This window comes from Bison bison, unplaced genomic scaffold (genome assembly GCF_000754665.1).
Source record: "Bison bison bison isolate TAMUID 2011002044 unplaced genomic scaffold, Bison_UMD1.0 scf7180017864048, whole genome shotgun sequence".
Classification (NCBI taxonomy): domain Eukaryota; kingdom Metazoa; phylum Chordata; class Mammalia; order Artiodactyla; family Bovidae; genus Bison; species Bison bison.
Window position 1 is genome coordinate 7,107,607 of NW_011494620.1, and position 24,536 is coordinate 7,132,142.

The 24,536-nt window shown below is 41.1% G+C and overlaps 2 protein-coding genes and 1 pseudogene across 10 annotated transcripts in view; 1 reads left to right on the forward strand and 2 right to left on the reverse strand.

The window, feature by feature from the left end:
- PHF11 (PHD finger protein 11) overlaps positions 1 to 15,340 on the reverse strand; it is a 34,525-nt gene extending 19,185 nt beyond the window's left edge. The window contains exons 1-2 of one of the 2 annotated variants that reach the window (XM_010835707.1): positions 14,839 to 15,340; positions 8,106 to 8,227 (exon numbers count right to left, since the gene is read on the reverse strand). In XM_010835707.1, the coding sequence (XP_010834009.1) occupies positions 8,106 to 8,227; positions 14,839 to 14,932 (216 nt within the window). In that variant the 5' untranslated portion in view covers positions 14,933 to 15,340. The remainder of the gene's footprint in view (positions 1 to 8,105; positions 8,228 to 14,838) is intronic. The other variant, XM_010835706.1, reaches the window with a different exon arrangement.
- LOC104985499 lies at positions 9,787 to 10,134 on the forward strand (annotated as a pseudogene). The gene has a single exon (XR_824911.1). The product of XR_824911.1 is annotated as a 40S ribosomal protein S28 pseudogene (transcript).
- Positions 14,975 to 24,536, reverse strand: part of SETDB2 (SET domain, bifurcated 2) — a 42,805-nt gene continuing 33,243 nt past the window's right edge. For 6 of the 7 annotated variants that reach the window (XM_010835700.1, XM_010835703.1, XM_010835701.1 and 3 more), the window contains 4 exons: positions 22,896 to 23,221; positions 19,306 to 19,394; positions 15,426 to 18,744; positions 14,975 to 15,058 (listed from right to left, as the gene is read on the reverse strand). In XM_010835700.1, coding sequence (XP_010834002.1) covers positions 18,627 to 18,744; positions 19,306 to 19,394; positions 22,896 to 23,221 — 533 coding nt within the window. In that variant the 3' untranslated portion in view covers positions 14,975 to 15,058; positions 15,426 to 18,626. Of the gene's footprint in view, positions 15,059 to 15,425; positions 18,745 to 19,305; positions 19,395 to 22,895; positions 23,222 to 24,536 lie in introns of those variants that run through there. The other variant, XM_010835704.1, reaches the window with a different exon arrangement.

The window sequence follows — 24,536 nt, forward strand, 5'->3', positions numbered from 1 at the left end:
TTCCAATGCAGAGGACATGAGTTTGATCCCTGGTCAGGGAACTAAGATACCACATGCCATGGAGCAACTAAGCCCATGCGCTGCAAAAAGAGACTTCACATGTTGCAACCAAGACTCAACACAGCCAAATAAATAGATAAATATTTTTAAAAGTTAAAAAGTTGGAATTCATCAAAATTAAAAGTTTTTGCTCTTTGAAAGACATTGCTAAGAAAAAAGAAAGGCAAGCCAGAAATTGGGAGAAAATATTTGCAATTCATATACCTGACAAAAAACGTATATCTAGGGTATAGGAAAAACTGTTGCCACTCAATAAGACAATACAATTAAAAATGGCCAAAAGATCTGGACAGACACTTCAGAGAAGAAGAGTTACAAATGGTGAATAAGCACATGGAAAGATGCTCAAAATCGGTAACCCGCAGCCACAGCCACAATGAGATACCAGTACACACTCACCAGATCGGTTAGAATTAAAAAGACTGAAAAATAACCAAGTGTCAATGCCGGTATGGAGCAAATGAAATGCTTACACATTGTTGGTAGAAGTATAAAATAATGCAGTCACCTTTAAAGTTAAACATACACTTACTTTATGACCTAGCATTCCTCTTCTAGGTATTCACTCAAGAAATAAAAGTGTATGTCCACATTTAAAGAAGGCAAGAATATACAATGGAGAAAAGACAGTCTGTTCAATAAGCAGTGATGGGAAAATTGGACAGCAACATGTTAAAAAATGAAATTTGAACATCTTCTCATCATACACAAAAATAAATTCAAAATGGATTAAAGACCTAAGTGTAAGATGGGGCACCATAAAACTCCTAGAAGAAAACACAGGCAGGACACTCTTTGACGAAAAGCAATATTCTTTTTTATCTCCAAATGCAAGGAAAATATAAGCAAAAATAAACAAATGGGACCTAATTAAACTTAAAAGCTTTTGCATCAACAAACCATCAATAAGACAGAAAGACAACCTATTGAGTGGGAGAAAATATTTGCATATGATATGACCAGTAAGGGGTTAAAATACAAACAGCTCATAAAACTGAAGATCAAAAAAACAACCTGATTAAAAGATGGGCAGAAGATCTGAATGGGTATTTTTCCAAAGAAGACATGCAGATGGCCGAAAGGCACATGAAAAGATGCTCAGTATCACTGATCATCAGAGAAGGGCAAATGAAAACCTGAAAGCGATGTCGCCTCACACCTGTCAGAATGGCTGTCATCAAGAAGACTGCACATAAATGTTGGTGAGGATGTTGAGAAAAGGGAACCCTGTGCATGGATGGTGGGAATGTAAGTTGGTACAGCTGCTATGGAAAACAATATGGAGGTTCCTCAAAAAAAACTAAAAACAGAACTATCATATGATCCAGCAATTCCACTCCTGGGTATGCATCCAAAGAAAATGAAAACACAAATTCAAGAAGATGCACATACCACAATGTTCATAACAGTGTTATTTACAATAGCCAAAGTGTGGAAGCAGACTAAGTGTCCATCAACAGACGGACGGATAATAAAGATGTGCGGTGTGTGACTCTTTGTGACCCCGTGGACTGTAGCCCGCCAGGCTTCTCTGTCCGGGAATTCTCCAAGCAAGAATACTGGAGTGGGTAGCCACTTCAGAAGATTCCTTCTCCAGGGGATCTTCCAGATCCATGGATCAAACTCGAGTCTCTCTCACTGCAGGCAGATTCTTTACTATCTGAGCCACTAGGGAAGCTCCTATATGTATATATAATATATACACACACACATATATATGTATGTATGTGTATATTTAGTATGCACACACACAAACGCACAATGGAATACTCTTCAGCCATAAAAAAGAATGAAATTTTGCCATCTGCAACAACATGGATGGATGTGGAAGGTATTATGCTTAGTGAAAGAAGTCAAAGACAGTACTTGTCATCACTTATATGTGGAATCTAAAAAAATAAACTAGTGATATAATACACAAAAAACACGCCTACATGAAGACACACAGTCAGATGTGCACAGCAGAGTTATCTTAAAATTCCCAGGTGGTGCTGGTGGTAAAGGACCCACCCTAATGAAGGAGACACAAGAGAAGCAGGTACCATCCCTGGGTTGGTAAGATTCCCTGAGGAGGGCATGGCAACCCACTCCAGTATGCTTGCCTGGAGAATCCCATGGACAGAGGAGCCTGGCGGGCCACAGTCCATAGAGTTGCAAAGAGATGGACACGACTGAACCAACTGAGCACAGCACACAGCATAGCCCCACAATGAAAATAATACATATGTCTATCAACAGACGAATGAATAAACAGATTAGGACAGATCCATACAATGGAATACTATGCAGAACTAAAAAGGAACAAATTACAGATACAAGAAACACCATGGAAGAATCTCCAAAGACTGTTAATGAGCAAAAGATGCCAGACACAAAGCATACATACTGGTTCCTTTCATATGAGATGAGAAAGACAGGTTCAACCTAGAGGTGCTGGGGCTGGGGGGGAAGTGGTTACAAGGAGGCATGAGAGAACCTTCTTGGGTAACGGAAATGTTCTACATCTTGATGGTGGTAGCGGTTACATTGGCAAATACGTGAATTCATACTCTCTGAACTGTACACTTAAAATGAGTGCTTTTTAATGTAAATTGTACCAACAGGGTTAACTGAACATACAAAATGAACATTAAGAGTATATTAGGATAAACATCACAATCAAATAGTGTTATTTTCAGAATGGCTTAACAGCAGAAAATAAACAAGCACATATCTTATAGTAACAAATTAAAAGGAGAAAACTTGAGACATGAAAACCAAACATATCAGAATCTTCTGCTATAAAGAAAGTTATTGGGACACTTGAACCTGAAACCTGAGTGGTCTGAGGATCAGGTGATAGTAATATATTAATGCTGAATCCCTGATTTTGATGGTTACATTGTGATTATGTAAATATCCTTGTTTGTAAAAAAGACACACTAAGTGTTCAGGAAAGATAATATATCGTGTCTCAATTTCCAATGGTTCTGTCAATGAAAATAATCAACGAACAATCTATAATAAGAATGGATTTGAGCCAAATGAAGGCCTAGCCCGGAAGTCCATTTCCCAGATTACTCTAAGAAACTGCTCCGCAGAAACACTGTTTCTAGTACAGTTTTATACCTTGTTAGAACAAAGAACATTAAACAAGTCAGCGTTACATTTCTTCAAAATTATTTTTAAAAAAAAGAAGAAGAAAAAGAACAGACCAGCACATACGCAGTGAGTCAGTATGACCTTGGTACCTGGGAAGGGAGGTTTATCATCAACGAAGGACCTGTGTTGGCATGCCAGGAAGAGAGGCATTTAATCTTTATTTTTAACATGGACTTTTTTTACTTCTGGTCAATGTCCCCTTATCTCTAACAAATAAAGCAGATGTACAATGTATATTTGATAGGCCACAGAAAGACTATTTTAGTTAGCATAAAATTCAAGTTAACTCATGTATAAGCCAGAATGACTTTCCTGTATCTCAATATGTGAATAGTTCTTTGATCAGTTCCAACAAAAAAGATTCTTTGTACTGTATGTGCAACTTTTCTGTAAGTTTGAGATTTAAGAAAGTCAAAGTATGTATATAAAAAAAGAAAGCATCTAGCATTGTGCATGCCCAGAGAAAGAGAGGGAAAGAACCCAGAAGATCATTACAATAGATGCAGAAAAAAGCGCTTCATAATATTCAATACTTTAACTTGTAGAAAACTAAAAATAAAAGGGAGCTATCTAATTTTAATAAATTGGAAGTATTAAAAACTTAAATACAAATTTAATGATAAAACCTAGAAGCATCCCAGTAATATAAGAACAATCAAGGCTCACTAAAATGCTTCTAATCACCAGTATAACAAATGTTCTAGAAAAATGTGGTAAAATAAGAAAAAGAAATTAAGAGGCCCAAAAATTTATAGGAAAAAAAAGTCTTCATTTATAGATGAGGACTGCCCAAATAAAATATCCAAGTAAATCTGATTTTTAGATGCAAGAATTTGGCAAGATTTTTGGATGAGTTAAAAAAAAATCAATAGTGTTTGTGTATATCAATTATGTTGTCTAGTTGCTAAGTCACATCCGACTCTTGCAACCCTGTGGACTATAGTCTCCTCTGTTCATGGGATTCTCCAAGCAAGCATACACTGCAGCAGGCTGTCATTTCCTCTCCAGGAGATCTTTCTGATCCCCAGATTGAACCTGCATCTCCTGTATTGGCACGTGGGTTCTTTACCACTGAGCCACCTGGGAAGCCAGTATACCAATAATAGTCCATTTTAAAAATGTATTAACAAAAACAAAACAAAAACCAATGCAGGAATAGACCTGACCCAAAGTTCTGACAAAAATTGTTGGGCATTTTTCAAATTCATAAAAGATGTGGCTAATTGGAGAGACAGCCCTGTTAATGGAAAGACATATTGTGAGGGTGTCTATTTTTCCCAAATTTATCTATAAATTCCATAGAATTCCAGTTAAAATTCCAATAGAAATTTCTATGAAACCTGATAAGCTGATCTCAAATTCAAAGTGCAAAAAAAAATAACTAAGGCTTATCGTAAAATCATAGTAATTAAGAGCATTGTACCAGCTCAGGGATACATAAGTGACCAATGGAACAGAATGGACAGCCAAGAAAGATATCTGTGCCCATATGACAATACTGTTAAGAGCAACAGGTAAGGATGAAGGTTCAAGAACTAGACATCTAGGTGAGAGTCCTGGCTCAGTCACTTACAGCCCCGCGACCTTGGGCAAGTCACTTAATCTCTCTGTGCCTCAGTTGTTCCACCTTTAGTTTGGGCGTAATTACAAAACCTCCGTCTTAGAGTAGTGGTGAGGGTGAATAGTTAAGCACAGGTAAGCTCCCAGAGTATTACCTTACACACAGTGGACACCAAATCATAATAACAATAACCATTATTATGACTACAGATCAGTAAGGAAAGGATAGTTTGTTTTTTAACAACAGTGCAGGAAAGTGAAAGTGTTAGTTGCTCAGTTGTGTCCAATTCTTTGCCATCCCATGGACTGTAGCCCACCAGGCTCCTCTGTCCATGGGATTCTCCAGCGAAGACTGGAGTGGGTAGCCATTTCCTTCTCCAGGGGACCTTCCCAACCCAGGGATCGAACCTGGGTCTCCCACACTGCAGGCGAGATAGAGCTGGGGGAAGTAGTTAATCACATGGAAAAAACAAAAAAAGTGAGAGAGTCAATTCCTAGGTAGGTTGATAAGAAGTCCAGGTTACTCAAAGAGGAGAGAGGGGGCTGGAGTGCCCAAAGAGGAGAAAAGGACAAATGTTTTTTTCTACACTGCTTTGTCTTAGTCAATATAACAATGAATCTTGCTCAAAGACATGTTTCTCCTTAACAAGAACCTTCTGACTAATCTTGTTATCTTAAGATGTATGTTGTGGGAGTGCATCTGTAAGACCCTTTATTATAATAAGGTATATAGCGCCCTTGCAAAGACCAGTGAGCGGGGTAGTCTCCACCCCCCTTCTGATGTCTGTGTCAGAAGCTTTCTCTGTCCCTTTTTCATTTTAATAAAACTGCTACACAAAAGCTCTTGAGTGATCAAGCCTGGCTCCTGGTCCCAAAGCTAAACCATCTTCAGATACCAAGAATCTGGCATTGTTCACCATAAGCTGTCAAAAGTAGATCCCTGTTTTATATGGTAATCCAGATAAATTCAGTTGCATCAAAAATATCACTTCCCTTAATTATTTCAATCTTTCCTTTAGCTTTCTAATTTGTTGTTGTTTAGTAGATAAGTTGTATCCAACTCGTTTGTGACCCACAGACTCTAACCCAACAGGCTCCTCAGTCCATGGGGTTTCCCAGGCAAAAGAGGGAGTTGCCATTTCCTTCTCCAGGGGATCTTCTCAACTAGGGATCAAACCCACATCTCCTGCATTGTCAGATGGATTCTTTACCAGTGAGCCACCTGGGAAGCCCATAGCTTTCTAATTTACCTCAGTCCTAAATGAGCTGTTTCTAAATCCAAAGGCATTCTTATTATCAACAATAAACTGATTAGCATAAGTTAAAAAAGAAACTAAATGAGAACAACACAATTTTTAAACTTTTTGGGAAACAGAACCTTAATATGGAAAAGAAATTTTTAGGGTGAAAATCCTACAAATTATAAAGGAAAATGATGAATGTTAATTACATTACAAGCTTCCATGCAACAGGAAGCACCATAAATAAAATCAAAAGCCAAATATATGATAAAGCATTGAATGTATTTTTATGTAAATATATGTAAGTGAAATTAAGATCTCAAAAATAAAATGTAGTCTCTGAACAGAAGTCACAGAATCAACAAACAGAACTGCAAAAAGAAAGCAAATAGAACCACATAGAAGAAGCACAGCAAGGGAGGTGCAAGCCCACTATGTCATCCAGGAACTGCAAATACAAACAAGAGACTATCTCACACCCATCTGAAAGGAAAACATTAAATTTCATAGCATCATGACAGACACCAAACCACAGACCCAAGGAGGAACTGTGAAGAGAAAGAAAAGAAAAGCTACAGGCTGGGAGAAAATACATAAAATATATCTGTCAAAGGACTTCTATCCAAAATACAAAGAGCTCTTAAAACTTAACAACAACAAGCTAATTAAAAACTGGACAAAAGATCTGAACAGACAACACCAAAGAAGATACACAGATGGCAAATAAATACATGAAAAGATGTTCAAAATCTCGTGTCATCAGGCCACTAATGATTCAGATACAAACAACATGAGCTCACTCATTTCGGGTGGGGATGTAAAGTGGCACAGCCACCGTGGAGGACAGTTCAGCAATTTTCTACATAATTACGCACACTTTTACCAGATCTAAATAAATAAATAGATCACACAGCACTAAGTGTTGACAAAGAAGAACAGTGGAAGTCGAACTTGGCGCAATCCCTTTGGAGAGCAGTTTGGCACATTTCTTGAGGCGCAGAATGCACTCTTCCTGAGCCCAGCAGTTCTGCTTTTTGCTAAGTGCCCCCCAGATCAGAGGAAAGCTCCCATGAATTAGGAGACCTATCCAGGGATATTCATGGCAGCTGGTCAGTCACATAAAAAACTGGAAAACCCCAAATGATCATTCACTTTAATAGTGATTATACGGACTTCCCTGGGGGTCCAGTGACTAAGAATGTGCCTGCCGATGCAGGGGACTTGGGCTCGATCCCTGATCCGGGAAGATCCCACACGTCTTGCAACTAAGCCTGTGCATCACAACGGCTGAGCCTGCGCCCTGCGGAGCCTCTGCTCTGCAACAAGAGAAGCCCCAGCGCTGAGAAGCCCACGTACCGCCGACTAGAGAGCAGCCCCTGCCTGCTGCAACTAGAGAAAGCCCAGGCGCAGCAACGGAGACCCAGCACAGTCAAAAGATAAGTAAATACTAAAGAAAAACAAAATCATTTTAAAAAGACTAATTACAGTCATAAAATGGAATACTGTAACATTTAAAATTAAAGATTAGAGCTACTATCAACATGGATAAGTCTCACTAATCCACAGAATTTGATAGAAATTCTGTAAAGTCCAAGAACATATAAAACAATATCATATTATTGTTTAGAAATACTTAAATATGTGGTGGAAGCATAAAATTAAAAACACAACATAATAATAAGTACCAAATTTGTGTTGGTGAAGGAATGCCACGAATGGGACAGAGAAGGGAGAGTCCTTAACTATCTACGTTGTTTTTCCTTAAAAAAAATAAAAGCTGGAGTGAGTATCATATAATATCATTTAATAAATCTGGGGTAGACATAAATGTCTATGGGTATCTGTTACATTTGAAATATTTAAAATATCTTTAAAGAAGCTTCTTCACCATAATTCCTTATGTTTGATCAGTTATAAATAAAACCAAAAGTAATCAAAAAATATTACTATCTGAAACTTTAAAATGAGAAAATATGCTCCCCAAATCCCCACTTAAAAGCCCAAACCATGGGCAGCCAATGTGTTGTTCTTTGTTGTATTCAAAGTACATTTATCTATTTCAGGATGTCCTTCCCTGAAGGACTCATGTGTGTTCAAACTTACCAAACAGTTTTCATGAGCAGCTATATTCTCTGACTGTGCAAAGTACAGGACACTACACTCGAGGTCTTTGGGGCAGAGCGCGCATATCCTTTTTTGCAACCTTTCTGCAACCTGGAAGACACCTACAAAGTAACATCCCTCATGAGAAATGGAAAAGTGGAATTCCTTGGTCTGTAACTCCTCCACCCATCTGAAAGGAGAGGGCTGGGCACTTGTTTTTAGAAGAGAGTCTTAGCTCCCAGGGAGAGAAAATTCGGGACCCAAGTAGAAAAGCACCTTTGCAATTATTTAAATTTTACTTTTGGATTTTTTTAATGGCTTAATGAAAAAAAAAAATTTTATTTAAAATGTCCAGGGACTTTCTAAAAACTAAATAAATAAAAGATCTAAACATGAGGGACAATGGGGTTCCCAGATGGCGCTAGTGGTAAAGAACCCGCCTGCCAATGCAGGAGACATAAGAGACACGGTTTGACTCCTGGGTCGGAAAGATTCCCATGGAGGAGGGAATGACAACCCACTCCAGTCTTCCTGCCAGGAGAATCCCATAGACAGAGGAGCCTGGTGAGCTAACAGTCCACAGGGTTACAAAGAGTCAGACACGACTGGAGACACTGAGCACACACAGACATGAGGAAACCCTTTGCCTAACAAACTTCAGTAGGAATTTAAATACAAAGTTCTCACATCACTTTCCTGCCCATAGGAAGTTCTCAATTATAATCATTGACATTATAAATCAATTGTATTCAAGAAATAATGCTCTAACCACCTATAAAAAAGAATTTAGATTCTTATATTCAAAAATTTGGGGTGAATTAAAGTAAATGAACAATGTACTTAAATGTGATGTAATCTAGCATTATAATAAATTAGGAGAGAAAGATACATGATAGGAAGCAGATTTTTTTTTTAAGAGAAGAATGAAGAAGGGAAAGAAACAGAGAGCGAGCTAGGAAGAACAGGGAAGAGTCAGAGACGGAGAAAAAAGCCAGCTGTTCCCAACAGCCCACTTGGACGTACCAGTGGGAGACAACCTTTACTCTCTAATCTATTAGTTTGCTGTGAATTTGGCCACAAGCATCCATGTAGTATTTCTTCGCCCTTTCCAATGCTCATCCTCTTTATTCATCTGGTTTTCCATAGCAGAAAGCACTTTCAATTTTACCTTCAAATTTTAGTTCTGAAACAAAACTTCATTTAACGGTGAAAGGGTTTAATTTAGATGAGGTTAAACTGCTTAAGCACTTCTTAAAGGTCTTTTTGGTTACTCCAAAGTGGAAGATCTCGCGGCACCTCTCTTAAATCAGACTTTGCATCTCACACTGTCCAAAGACCTCACTTTGGAGCTAGCATTTGTTTCACGTTCAGATGAGTTTCTTCTTTAATTATCATCTGTTTCCTGGATTGGAGTTCTGCTTAGTGGGGCTACAGATGAGTGATCCTCCTGCTCCTATCAACCAAGAAAACAGGAGTGGGGGAGACTGAGAGAAAATGCCTCAGATGAAATGCAACCAGCGAACTGCTGCTTTTCATTCCTCTCCAACTACCACTGAGTTGGGAGCACCTCTTTGTACAAGAGTCACTGTGTTGAGGGCTCTAGACCAGTGCTGACTGTAGAAACACCATGTGAGCCACAGGTGCAAATGAAGAATTTCTAGAAGCCTCATTTAAAAAAGCAAAGGAGGCTCTCCGCCCGCCCGCCGCCGCGCCGCCGTCATGGACACGAGCCGTGTGCAGCCCATCAAGCTTGCCAGGGTCACCAAGGTGTTGGGCAGGACCGGTTCTCAGGGACAGTGCACGCAGGTGCACGTAGAATTCATGGACGACACGAGCCGCTCCATCATCCGAAACGTGAAAGGCCCCGTGCGTGAGGGCGACGTGCTCACCCTGTTGGAGTCAGAGCGAGAGGCTCGGAGGCTGCGCTGAACTTGTGACTGGGTGCTGGCTGTCTGGGTTGTCGCCTTGGCCCAGCAGGATGATCTGCTGTTAATAAAGTGTTTGTATCGTATGTAAAAAAAAAAAAAAAGCAAAGGAGGGACTTCCCTGGAGGTCCCATGGGTAACACTCTGTGCTCTCCATGCAGTGGGCATGGGTTTGATCCTACTGGGGATCTAAGATCCCACATGCTGCATGGCAGGTCCCCCTCAAAAGGAAGTTGGTGAAATTAGTTTTAATAGGCTTTATTCCATCAAATATATCCAAAATACTACCCTTTCAACATTTAATCAATAAAACAATTAATTCATCCTTTGTACTGAGTTTCGAAGTCCAGTGTGTTTAGTGCTTACTGCACGTCTCAACTGGACAACCCACATTTTCAATGCTCAAGAGGCAGAGGCAGACGGTGGCTACCGTATGGAAGATATGGTACAGATGGAAGAAGGTACAGCAGAGGATATAAAAGAAACATGAGACAGAACTGTTGACTGCAAGAAGCTTACAAGGTAAACAAGGAGACGCAGTAGCAACTAGGAAAGTAAAATAACAGAATACCTGGCACAGAGTAAAGTAGCTGTTGAGTAGGAAAGACCTCACTTTGGAGCTAGCATAAAATACGTGCTATGGTAAGAGGAGGAAATGCTCCCTATAGGATGGGGTGCTGGCAAGGACACGGATTTGAGCCGGTACAACCTGGAGATGAAAAGGGGAGTCAAGGTGGGAGGGACGTTGCAGACAGAAGCACAGACGGGGGGAGAGGCCAAGAGGTCTGACTGGGAGACAGCCCATCAGCAGGACTGAAGAGGAGAGTTCGTGCAAAGGAAGCTGGAAAAGAATTTGAGGAACAGATGGTGAAAGGCTGCCAGGAAGGATTTTTGAGGAGGGGAATAACATGATGAAAGAGTTGTCTTAAGCTCCATTTCAGTACAAGGAGAGAAATACAGTGCACCTGGACAGAAGGCTGGATGTCATAATGCTGTCTGTTCTATCTCAAGTAAGGGCAAACAAAAACATGCTGCCTGCCATCAAGCCATCAGCCACTGCAGCAATACCCCCGCCCAAAAATGGGGTGCCCTCAGGGGAATTCAGGATGGTGAAACCAGAATACTTGTTCTAAATACTTACAATGCATTTCTAAGGAATAATTTCCATGAGCCCAGATTCTTGCCTCTTCCCGTACTTAGAAAAGCTCTAAAATCATTAACTTGAGATTTTGTTATTAGCAGTAGTCTTCTGATGTTCAACCACATGTTTGTTTTCAGCAAAATCTACATATCCTGGCTCCTCCCTCACCTCTTCAAAGCAGTTCCTGAGTCTGGCTTCCAGGCTACAGTCCTGAGTAAGGTCCCCACATGAAACAAAACTTGCAATTTTTAGGTTGTGTTTTTCTTTGGTTGGCATAAGTTTTAGATTTAATACCATTTCAAGTTAAATCTCAAGAAGGTTATTTTAAAGAGGTTTAAAAATGTATTATTTGGAAGAATAAATGATTATGGGCAGTGAACAAAACTTAGGGAAAAATGAGAGAGTGTCTGTCTGATTTTAAGACATACTATAAAGGTACAGCTGGGACAGAAAGTTAGATGACTGAGTCAAAAAAGAATACAAAGTGCAGAGAGAGATGAATCATCATCTCTAATTATGAATACAGGATATCACAAGGTGGCATTTGCGTTTCTTCTCTGGCACTGACATCCTTAGCCCATTCTTCTACTGGGTTAGTCACTATTTCCTTCCCCTTTCCTGACTTATAAGAGCTGTACTGTCTCCTAGTTTATCCAGGCTCACCATCACACACAGGAATGACCCCCAGCAGACATGTTTGTACTATGTGACTCTTTCCCTATGCAGCTGACAGTCCTAGAGGACCTACCTGCCCGTCCCAGATATACAGAATTCAGAATAGAAGATTTTAGTTCAGACTGGGCTGGCTTCTTGAAGAAGGAGATGTAAAAAACTGAGAAGCTGTGAGTGTGGCCATCTTCTATCCCATTAGCAGGAAAACTGGACCAAAGAAAGAGAAGAACAAAGCAGATATGCTGAGTGCTGTCAAAGTTTATGAAGACTTTTCAGGCCCTGGTTCCTGGCTCTTTCTGGAAAACACAACAGCATCCATGCTCCTGGGATGAGTCTGGTCTCCCTGCTTTCCAGTTATAAGCATCTCTTTTGCTTACATGGTATCAGGTTGATTTTGCACTATTTGTATCCAGCAGGGCCTAGAGAACACTGCCACTACCATGGCCTGATCTCTGTGTGCAGGCACATGTGCACCTGAGAGTGAGCTCTGGCAGCAGTGTGGAAAAGTGGACTGCCTTGCCCTCACTGTCTTTTATCTGGTCCATTCTGATAAGCTCATGTCCCTCCTCCTGCTTTCCCTTGTCACGCCTCCACTTCCTTCTTCACATTGCTGCCAGAGAGGGCTATCTACAATGTCCACTGTCCATGTTTCTCTCTTGCTAAAAACCCTTCTCTATCACCTGGAGAACAGAAACCAAGCTCTTTACATGCAGACTCACTGGCTTCTTCAGTACGTGATGAGCACCTATTATGCATCCTTTTAGGCACTAGAAATAAAGCAGGGAATAAGATGTGAATTTCAACACTCATGAAACTTACATCCTAGTAGTAGAGACAGACCCTCAAACACATTATTTTCAGGTAGTAAGTGCTATGAAGAAAAGCCGAGCAAGGGAAGGAGGGTGAGATTGATGAGGGACGGGGGACAGCTCTTCTAAACAGGGTGGGCAGGCAAGGCTGTCTGTGGAGGTCACCGCTGAGCAGAGATTTGAATATGGTGGGGGTTTAGAGGACTCACAAGGCAGAGAGGGGTGGCAGGCATCAAGATGGGTAGGGACGGGATCAGATCAGGACACGGGGTACACGGTAGCCACAGTAAGATTATTCTGGAAGCAATGAGACTACTGGAGGGCTTTGAGCAGGAGAATCATATTTGCTTTTTGTTTTATAAGGTCCTTTTGGCTACTGTGCAGTCCTGTCTGTACGAGAGGCTAGAGTGGAAGCCAGGAAACCCACAGTCTAGGCCTGAGATGATGGTGGCTTGGATGGTAGTGATAGAAGTGGCAAGAAGAGGTCAAGCTCGAGCGAGATACATTTTGTTGACAGAACTGACTGGTCTGCCTAACACGTGAGGTGGGAGGCAAGGAGGAAAGAGCGGCACTGAGTGTGGCACTAGGGTCTTGGTCTGAGCACCTGGGTGAACGGAAGGGGGAAGGCTGCTAGTGGTTGAGTAGGTCTGGAGAATGTGGGTGTGTGCAGGCAAACAGGAGTTTGAGATCACTCCAGGCATTGATTAAATTGGTTATAGGAGTCTGGAGTTTGGGGGAAAGGTCGAGAAACAACCTCATCTCCAGTAACTCATCTTGCATTCTGTATGATCACTAGTGCTAGTGTTAAGTCACTCAGCTGTGTCCAACTCTTTGCGACCTCATGGACTGTATGTAGCCCACCAAGCTCCTCTGTCTATGGGATTCTCCAGGCAAGAATACTGGAGTGGGTAGCCATTCTCTTCTCCAGGGGATCTTCCCGACCAGGGATCAAACCCAGGTCTCCTGCATTGCTGAAAGAGTCTTTACCGTTTGAGCCACCAGGGAAGCCCACTAGCTAAATGCTCGCTGGCTAAAATGAAAGTCAACATGTTGCTTCACTTGTGGCTGCCACACTTGATGTTTTGTGGCTGGCGCCTTTATTCGAGTCTTCATCTCTGGACTGCCCTTTCACCCTTTCTACCCCTGGGTGACTGACTCTTGCCTTTTAAAACGAAGACAGGGTGTCCCCTGAACACCAGGCTGAGCTGAAGGAGCCCCTCATTTGCGCCTCTGTGGTTCTCAGCAGCTCACACACGAGTTGCCTATTAGATTCTCTAGGGCAGGGTCTGCCTAGCTCATCTCTGTATTCCTGGCACCTGGTCCTGAGCCTGCACTGGGAAGAAGGTCTACACGGGTTAGAAGACCCACACCTGTTGAACTGCAAGAAAGCTGCCCCCTCAAGAGGCTGCTGTCTCACTTAAAGACAGGGCCACAGACTTGAACTACTAAATGGAAAGGAGGGCATGGTTCCAAAACATTACATTCTCTGTGAAGTTTCCAAACTGCTTCCTGAAACCCAGCCAGCCCCACCCCCTCTCCCCGCCCGGCTTCTCCGGTTGCTCAGCGGTTTAAAAATAAATAAATAAATAAATCCGCCTGCCAATGATCCGCCTGCCAAGATACCCTGGAGGAGGGCATGGCTACCTACTCCAGTATTCCTGCCTGGGGAATCCCTTAGACAGAGGAGCCTGGCGGGCTACAGTCCATGGGATCACAAAGCGTCGGACGCGATTTAGCGACTAAACAACTGACCCTGAGACCCAACTGACCAGTCCCTTCAAAAGGGGTCCACCTCCAACCTAGCTCCCCCTTCCCCGGGGCACTTCTCCGACCGCATTGTTTTAAAAGCGGGTGGAGCCGCGCTGGGAAAGGAAACCCACAGGCTTTTCTTTCGCTTTTCCCAGCTGGCTGCATTCCTAGCGCTGTAGGACCGCAGCAATGGGCTGTCCCATCTGCAGTGGGGGAGGCAAGGCACACGGTAAACGGAGGCAAACGATCGCCCCTCCGAGAGGCCCCGGATAGTGGTCTGGGCGCGGGGCCGCCGGCGGTAGACGCCCGGGGGCCGCGGGGCAAAGACTTCAGCGCGGTCTCGGAGTGGGGGCTGGCGACTCCCGTAAGGCGGCGACCGGAGAGCTGCCCTGGGCCCCCACCGAGCCCCACCCGACCGCCCCCGGCGCCGTACTCACCGGTCGGGAGCGGGACTATGTCCCGCGCGGCCTGGGCCTCGGACCAGCTGGCGCCGCGGGTCGACTCGGGCGCGGAAGGCCCCGCCGTGTCCATGTCTGCGCGCTGCGTCCCCGCCGCCGGAAGTCCGCTTTGGCGAAATCAAGCTGATGGATTTCCCCTGCCGGGGAAGCGTACCGAGGCTTTGCAGACGGCTTCTCTACCTCCGAGTCTGAATTCGAACTGCTTTAAAAAAAAAAACGAATCACGCCAGGCGCTTCCCACCCTGTGCCCACTTATCCGATGGTCGGAGGAAAGGTGGCCGAAGCCCCTGGACTCAGCTGGAGAACTGATGGGTCTTCCTGAGGGATTACCCGTTATTTTCAAAAAGCCGTTATCACGTGGGGCTTCCCTGGCGGTCCAGTGATTGAGACTCCACACTTCCACTGCAGGGGGCCCGGATTCAATCCCTGATTGGGGAACTAAAATCCCACATGCCATGCGGCACAATCAAAACTAACACTCCACACCCCCCTCCAACCCCCCCCCCCAAATATTAACAGTGCAATGCCAGTTTCCAGTGGTCAGCCATTATTTCACTCACACACACCCCAAGTTTGGGCTGAATAGGTCTATCATAAGCGGAGGCAGAATTAACAGTACAATGCCAGTTTCCAGTGGTAAGCCTTTATTTAGCACCCATAATGTACACAGCACCATACATGATGAGGTTTCTGGCGCGCGGAACAAATACACAAAAGAACATAGACGCGGGTAATTAAATCGCAGTTACAAAATAAGTTGCTCTGTAAAAAAGAAACATGTCATAGCTGGTGGTTTGCTGAGGCAATCAAAGGAAAAACTTCTTGAAGTCTTGCTTTTTGAGCAGGTTTTGAAGAGAGGAAAGGAGGCAAATTAGGGATAGAAAAGAGAAAGTGTTAAAAAGGATAACTTAGTCTTGACCAACACACATGAATTACAGAAGCAGGTGTGTGCAGCAGCAAAACGAGAGAAAAGGGTAGGCTCTGGCAGCAGTGTTTTGCCGTCAGGCGGTAAGACTGACTCATTGCCAGGCCAAAAAGTCCTAAAGAAACTGAAAAAGAGATTGAATAGCTCAGCTGGGCCAAGTGAAGCAGGTGAAGGGCCCCTTCGCCCATTCTCAGATCATAATCTCAGCTTTTCAGTGTTCCACTCTTGAGGAGGAGCAGACTGCCAAGATCACTAAGGAGAGCCTAAAACCTGAAAGACAAAGACCAAAGGAAACATAGAAAAACAGAAACCTTGCAGGTCACAGAATATTCAGGAAGAAAATATAGGCATGAATGCCTGTGTGTGATGTACTATATAAATAGTATTTTCCAAGAGATAAGATACTGCAACCATGAACCAAAAACAGGATACTATTGAAAAACAAAATGTTCAGAGAGCTCTAGAAATAAAAAAATGAGACCCCCCCTCAAATAAACTAAGAAACCAAAAAACCCACCACAATAGACAAATTGGAAGATTACGTTGAGGAAATCTCCCAGAAAGTAGAGCAATAAGACAAAGCTGGAAATTAACAGAGAAGGTAAGAAAATCAGAGAACCAATCCTGGAGGTCTACTGTCTGGGTAACAGGAATTCTAGAAAGAGAGAACAGATAAGTTATCATTAAAGAAACACTTCAAGAAAAGGACCCTAAGAACAAAGTTTTCAGATTGAAAGATCCCACCAAGCACCTAGTATCAGGTATAATAATAGACCTTTACTGGGAACAGAACGCTGGGTCAGAGAGATTGCTGTAAGGTTCAAGAGAGAGAGAGACTGGTCACAAATATAAGAGAGAAAGAATGGCCTCTGACTTCCAACAGTCACTCTGAAGGCCAGAGGTGAGAACATTTTCAGATTTCAAAGCAACACTGGAATGTAGTAGGTATGTTCAAAATTGGGTATGAAAGCTACTCACGAACTCTCTGCCCTGCCAAAACAGCAATCAAGTGTAAGGGCAAAAGAACATGTTGAAACATATAGTCTCATTTTTTCCCTTTCAAAAGGTATTGGAGAATGTGCTTCACCCATAAAGTGAGAGTCATTCAGTTGTGTCCAACTCTTTGTGACTCCATGCCCATATGTGGCAGTAAATTAATGAAAGGAGAAATAAGGGGATTTAACTAGAAATAGACCTGACGTCGGAAAGACAAAGGGAATCTCTAGGATGCTGACGGGAGATGACAACTGGGAACCAGTACAGATGAAGGAGATCAAGATGTCAGATCTCTGTACAAATCTCCCATACTTTTCAAGTGTCATTTCATTTCAGTGCGTTGCCTAAAATTCGTGTATCTTTACTGTGAATAAATTAACTTCTCAGCTTTCCCCATTTGTCTATGGCTGTCGGGTTACAATTTCTTGCTCACTTTCCTAGCTCTTTGGTTTTCCACTCTCTAAACTACCTTCAAGTTAAATTTTTATTTATTTCAATATTTTTAAGAAATTAAATCCAGTACAAACTTAAGATTCTTGTTTGAAAGGTGCTGCTGCTGCTAAGTCACGTCAGTCGTGTCCGACTCTGTGCAACCCCACAGATGGCAGCCCACCAGGCTCCTCTATCCCTGGGATTCTCCAGGCAAGAATACTGGAGTGGGTTGCCATTTCCTTCTCCATTGTCTGAAAGGTAACCAAAGGTAATTAAACCCAGAAGCAAGCTGAGAAAAAAGAAAAAAACAAACCCTAAAAAACCCAGAACTACTTCAATTACTCCTTTTTGAGCTAGTATTCCTATGCTGGTTCCAAGGGTGGGGAGAACTTCCTGACAGCCAAATGTACATCTTTGTTATAGATAAAGTTAGTTTTAACTCTTGGAGGCTCTCACCCCCTTTTCACTAGATGATCATGGTCAGGAAACCTACAGCAGAGTAAATCTTTCCCTTTTTCTCTAGGAAAATAATTTGCGCATCATGCCCAGGAAACTCCAACGGTCTGTTTCAGACTTTTTCAACAGAATTGTTTACAACAATTCTTACCCAGCACCATCTCTTCTGGCAATAAATAAGCCACATCTGACTATTCTCTTAAGTTTCCTTTTCTTACGGTTCTACTCTGTCTAGAACAAAAATATTTCAGCTCCTCCAAGTTTCTATTCCCTCTTTTCCTGTGTTTGTATAGAAGGAGTGAAGAGAATCTGTGGAAAAGAAGTTTCATTTCAAAAAATGTGCCAAAACTTTCCCCTAGGAGAGTTTTCTCTTCTTTCTCATTCAAGTGGACTGACGGGACATTATTTCATGGAGCTTATTCAATTAATTTAAAATACTTGGAAGTAATTTGCATAATATTAATATTCTTCAGGTTCTGATGCCCAGCTTATGGCTCACAATGGTAAATTATTTGCCAGGAATTAAACATAAATAAATTTTGCAGGTAAAGAGGTGAAATTTGGCCCTGTGGGGCCCTGAAAAGTCAAAGATAATAATTACAAAAGCAGTAAGAAGTGCTGAAATTAACTGTGACATTTGTTCTTTTGAATACATAATTTACAAATAAGTTACAAATTATATAGTGGTATTTCATATAAAATATATACATCCATTCTACTCATGTATAGTTGAAGAGCAGTAAGAATAAAGAGATAAACTATGCGTATGAAAATGTCCCTATTTTGTTCCAAGCATTTCTAAGTAATGCAAATAAACTCTCCCAATAAGGGTAAACTGAGAGGAATTCTCTTGACAGATCGTAATGTAAATTAATTCCACTGACCACAGGGGGTTCTTTTGCATGGCCCTAGGTTCAGCTTGATCAGCTGATTTCATGAGCAGGTATTAACTACAGATTTATAATATTTTTCTTCTGCATTTATTAACCCCACATTGGCAGAGGATTTCTTTCTCAGGCATAGTCCCAGCTTCATAACCATAATCCCATGTTAGTTCTGTTCTTGCTTTCACATACCTAGAAAGTAGAAATTTTAAAAATAATCATAAATTATCCTGAATGAACCAAATTTGATTATAATCAATTTTCATATAACATCATTAACCCTCCTCAACAATATGGTTTTCTCTCTCCAACATCCACTACTTAGGAATGCTCTTTTTATTTGAGTTTTATTTCAAATCTACTAAAATCCCAAATAAGAAGAAACCTGTCAATATCCACAAGGGAGGAAGTGTGTTTTTAAAAAGAGTGGGCCCCAGCAATGCACTGAGGCCCGGGGAAGTAATCGGGGGTAGTTTTGACTTAAAAGATGTAGCATTCTGCATCATTTATTCTCTGAACTGAACTGGCTGAGACCTGCCATTTTTAGCCTTTTTGGACATTAATTCTAAGAGGAAATAAGAATTAAAATTTCAACTATTTAAAATTTTATCGCCTCTAAACAGTTTGGGATGACTGAGTATTCTAGGGTACCAGAGAGTTGGGGCTATAGCATATATCTTCTTTTAATATTTTTGTACTGTTATTTTTATAGTCACAATTTCAAAATTAATCATATTAAAAAATTTTTCAAACCTGTTGGTGAAGAACGCCACCAAGGGAAAATTTCTGTCATGTGTTTCTACAAAAACATTCTGTACCAAAAGATTTGGGCAACAACTATGCTGTCAACAAAAATAGACAAATACATGTTAGATATAGCATAAAGCCTGATACATTGTTCTTTGAAGCATTAGAATACCATTCTGTTTCCAACACATCTTATTTTTATTTTTTTCTGACTAGTATGCAAAATATCATAGCTCATTACAATTTTGATGGTAGGAATTCATTCAGAAAGCCCTGTTTTGACATTCTTACATCTTGCCAGTAGAAATGCAAAATAGTAAAAACTCCTATTTATCATTATTATAAATGCATTTATCTTTTGATTCAACAATCCAGTATCTGGGAGTGTATTCAACAGATATATCTGCATATGTATCCGCATAAGATAATTTACTGAACATTGTTTTCAACAGTAGAGGTTTTGAAGCAATGCAAATGTCTATCTAAAGAGGATTATTTAAACTTCTGGATAGCCACACATTGGAATCATATGCGCCTATAAGCAAAAAAAAATGAGGAGCTCTGTGTACTCATACAGAAAGATCTCCAGGGTATATTGCTAACTTAAAACACAAGGTGTAGGACGCTGAATGTAATATGCTATCTTTTAGGTAAGGGGTAGGAGTAAGAACACATCCTTACATTTACTTGTATTTGCATACAGAAACTATAATAATATACCAAAAAGTAATAAAAAATGATTTTGCTATAGAGGGTGAACAAGGGCAGAGTACATTATTTTTAAAACAAAACAAAAAGTTTAATATGAAGAATATGTTGTGACCTGAATTTTACATCAAACAGATCCTTTGGAAAGTGTATCTATGTAAGTAATTGATTTCTCTGCTGAACACAACCATTATTTATTGTTTTTCCAAGGCTTCTAACATGGTGATAACTATCTCCTATCACCACCATTTCAGTGTTATTTTGCTGCACATGAGCTGTTATCGCTACACAGTCATCTATCACCAGATTCATAAAGGGATCGAATCCCAGGAATATTCCTCAGACACACTGACCACTGTTAGATTTCAATGATAACTTCCCATCATCCATACATTTTTTTTCAGTTTGAGCCTGGTGAGCTTTACTCAGGGTACCTACTTGGCAGGGTCAGAGCTGCTGTGAAACAATTCTGTTTGTATTTTCTAAGGTGTTTTATTTAAGTTTTTAAATCATGAGAATGGATTATCTATGTAGAAAATTAAATTTAAAAAGACAGAAAAGCCTTTTTTTCTCCTCCTATAAACAAGGGGGGATCCAGCTCGTGAGACCAACCATATAATTCCAGTGCAGCCACTATTCAACGTAACTGACTGGAAAGAAAGCCACCACCAGTCCTTTGCTAGGGATCATTCTTTACTGATCTCCTGGCTCTCCTGGCATGTTTAGTAGCTTCCAGCATGTTTGGCAATAGTGTAGAAGTAGTGAAAGTGCAGGAGACCCAGGTTCGATCCCTGGGTCAGGAAGATCCCATGGAGAAGGGAATGGCAACCCACTCCAGTATTCAGAGAGGATTCTCTTGTTAACCAAGTGTCCTTCTAACTGGGAGAGAGAAAAAGAAAAAGGCCAAACAGATTTCTCTAGCAAGGAAAAAAAGTTCTTTGGTTTCAAAGATTTTCTGACTTGAGAGTACTTTTTCTTCTGATGGCACATGAATTACATGTAAAATTATCATGAAACATCAAACCATTCAAATGTCACATTTTAAAGAGGTGTTGGGGAATTCCCTGGTGGTTCAGTTCTTAGGACTCTACTTTCACTGACAGGGCACAGGTTTGATCCCTGGTCAGTGAACTAAGATCCTGTGAGCCAAGTAGTACAGCCACAAATAAATAAATAGGTCTTGGGTTTAGCAAAGGAAATACATAAAGGAATCTTGGGCTATGCATGCTCCCCATTATTTTAAGGGAAAAGTCAAAGCTGCCCATCCCACTAACTGAACCCCACAGAGAGGAAGAAGAGCTCTGATACAGAGCAAAGAGAAAAATTAAGGCCATATCCAGAGATCAGTGAACCTGAATGGACCTTTCCAAAGGATATGCAGAGGCTATCATAAAGTTCCCGTCCTGCTTCCACGACTCCTTGTCACCCTCCTGGGTAGGATAAGTCAGAACAAAGTGGAGCCCAGAGAGGAGGAGGAATGCAGGTGGCTTCTGCACGGTCCAGCTGGCCAAAGACAGGACAGTCTATACAGACACTAAGACTAGTGGTGAAGGTATTTTTCTTTTTTCCCCAGGAAAATTTCTGGGACTATACATTCTTTGAAAAGCATGTATGATGGTAGGAGGCAGGAGAGACGAGACTGGCAGTCTGATGGGAAAAGCTAACTCCAATTCCACCCTACACAGTAGTTACGGCCAATAATACAAAGTTTCCCTCTCATCAAGAAGATGCCAGGAGTCTTAAGTGTCAATGAACCTTGTGAAGTGAAAGTTGCTCAGTCGTGTCTGACTCTTTCTGACCTCACTGACTATACAGTTCATGGAATTCTCCAGGCCAGAATACTTAGAGTGGGTAGCCTTTCCCTTCTCCAGGGGGATCTTCCCCACCCAGGGATCGAACCCAGGTCTCCCGCATTGCAGGCAGATTCTTTATCAGCTGGGCCACAAGGGAAGCCCAAGAATGCTGAAGTGGGTAGCCTATCCCTTCTCCAGCAGATCTTCTCGACCCAGGAATAGAACCGGGGTTTCCTGCACTGCAGGCGGATTTTTTTCCAACTGAGCTATCAGGGAAGCCCAATGAACCTTAAATCAGAGAAATCATAAATATTCCTCTATATAAATGAAAATAAGTCTCATTACATGTATCCCAAACATATACAGAAACAGCAAATGACTATGGCTTAGGAATAAAAAAAGAGTAAGATAGTAAAATGCAATATTCTGATAAATAGTTTTCTGTACTAAGCCACTGCTGCTGCTGCTAAGTCGCTTCAGTCGTGTCCGACTCCGTGCGACCCCAGAGAAGGCAGCCCACCAGGCTCCTCCGTCCATGGGATTTTTCAGGCAAGAGTACTGGAGTGGGTTGCCATTGCATTCTCCAGTACTAAGCCACTAAATCAATCAAAATTTAGTGAGAACAGTAAAACATAAGTGCTCCCAACTAAATTTTTTTAATAGAGGCATTTCTGAATAAGACATTCTATTATATGACACAAAAGAAAAACTTATTCTATGTGCCCCCATTGTTTTTTTTTTGAAGGAATGCATCTTAAAAGCCTTTCAATAAATATATATATTTTCTTACTTATAATTTCTTACAGTTTCTTTAAGCAAATGTTTACTGTGTGCTAGATACCGTTTAAGCACTTTATATATAATACATTTAATCTTCACAACACTCTAGACAGTTATTAACTCCATATTATTGAAATGGGAAATACAGCCTGGAGAGGTCAAGTAAGATGTCCAAGGCCAAGTAAGTAGAGGCCTGGGATTCTAATCCAGGTAGCGTGGCTTTGGAACCCGTCAGTCACATTTTCCTCATGATTTTGTGAAGAAGCCTAGGGAAAAAATGTGTTTAGATATAGGAATCTCAGCCCACATACTCACATTAAGGAAGCGGCCCACATTTCCTTCTTTTGTGGCATCCAATAGAAACACATTCCCTTTATTGAACTTCTCTAGAGAATCAGATGAAGCATCTTTGGTTTCATTCGGTAACTCTTTACCACAAAAGACCTGCTGGTTTTGACATGCTGGAGATTTTTCCTCTTGCGGCTTTTGTATTTGAACCTCATTCTTGTTATCCAGTGTGACTGCTTGGTGACTTGTGTCCCCTGGCGGAGTGTCTTCTCTACACTTGGTTATATCTATCACATCGGAATCAATCACAGGGTTGTCTTTACAATCTTCAACTTGGTTTGAGCTTGAGTCCTCTAATAAACATTTTGGAAGAATTGTCAGGGAATACAAATGGCTGAGCAATACTGCTGAGAGTAACAATACTAATTAAGTGCAAGTTGTGTTAATTATTGCTAATCCGTACAATGTATTAAGGTACACAGTACTTCAATTTTACAAATGAAAATTCTGAGCTTCTGAAGGCTTAAGGGATTCACTCAACTAACTAGCAATAATAATGAGAATCAGAAATATCTGATTCTGAAGTCTACCTTCTTTCTACTACCTAACAATACCTTTTTATGAATCTGTATACATGTTGCTTCCTGTTACTATAGTTAAGCTCTACTCCTTACAAATTGACTTTTCTTCAACTTTGGACTCTGCATTTAAATATATTCTAAACAGCTGTAACAGAAAGGGTTTAGGGAGCATTTTAGGCCTTTATGATACCAATGAAAGGCTGGGGAGACCCTGATTAAGAGTCAGCCGCTCTAAGGCCCAGTAGCAACAACTACCGCTATGGGTTTTGTATATGTGTTTTTGCTAGATGATCATTCAGTAATTACACTTTTACAAACAACAATACTTTAGAAGATGAACTGCTTATTTTTCTTATCCAGTAATGCAAATAATTTTCCAAAATATTCAAAAGTATGAATGCCTGTCAAATGGAATAAGTAAAATTATTTATTGTTAAAAAGTCATTTGTGCCTCCCAATTCAGTGGCAGAAAGAAATTATACTTTTCTAAAATTAATGTTTTTGATGTAATCATCACTGTTTCTGGCTGCTTTTTCCTATCATAGGTTACTTGCAGTAATAGTAATAACTGATTTTTTACTGCCTGCTATATGTACTATAATGGTCAATGAAAACAACAAAAGAACCAAGAGCAATAGTTCTCAGATGACTTTCATGCATTAAATGGTGATATATGAGACTGTTGTCCCAAAATACACATCTTTGACATAAGAACTATTTTGAGCTAAGGGCAATTTGAGCTAAGCAGTAATACAGGAAAAGCTCTCAGTCCTCTCCTCTCTCTGCCTAAAAACAGGATATAAATTTACAAAGGTGTCCCTCTTTCTGTTAATACTAGGAAGGTGGGGAGTTGGGGGTGTATATGCCAAGGAAGCCCAAAGGGAGAAGAGGCCACGGTCAGTCAGTTCTTCACAAAGGGCCATGTCTCAGCAACATCTCCCCACTGAGGGGTATACTGAGATGTAAATGAACTCAAGTCCAGTTTTGTCAGGTTTTAATATTAAATTGGCTTCCCTTGTGGCTCAGCTGGTAAAGAATCTGCCTGCAGTGCGGGAGACCTGAGTTTGATCCCTGGGTTGGGAGGATC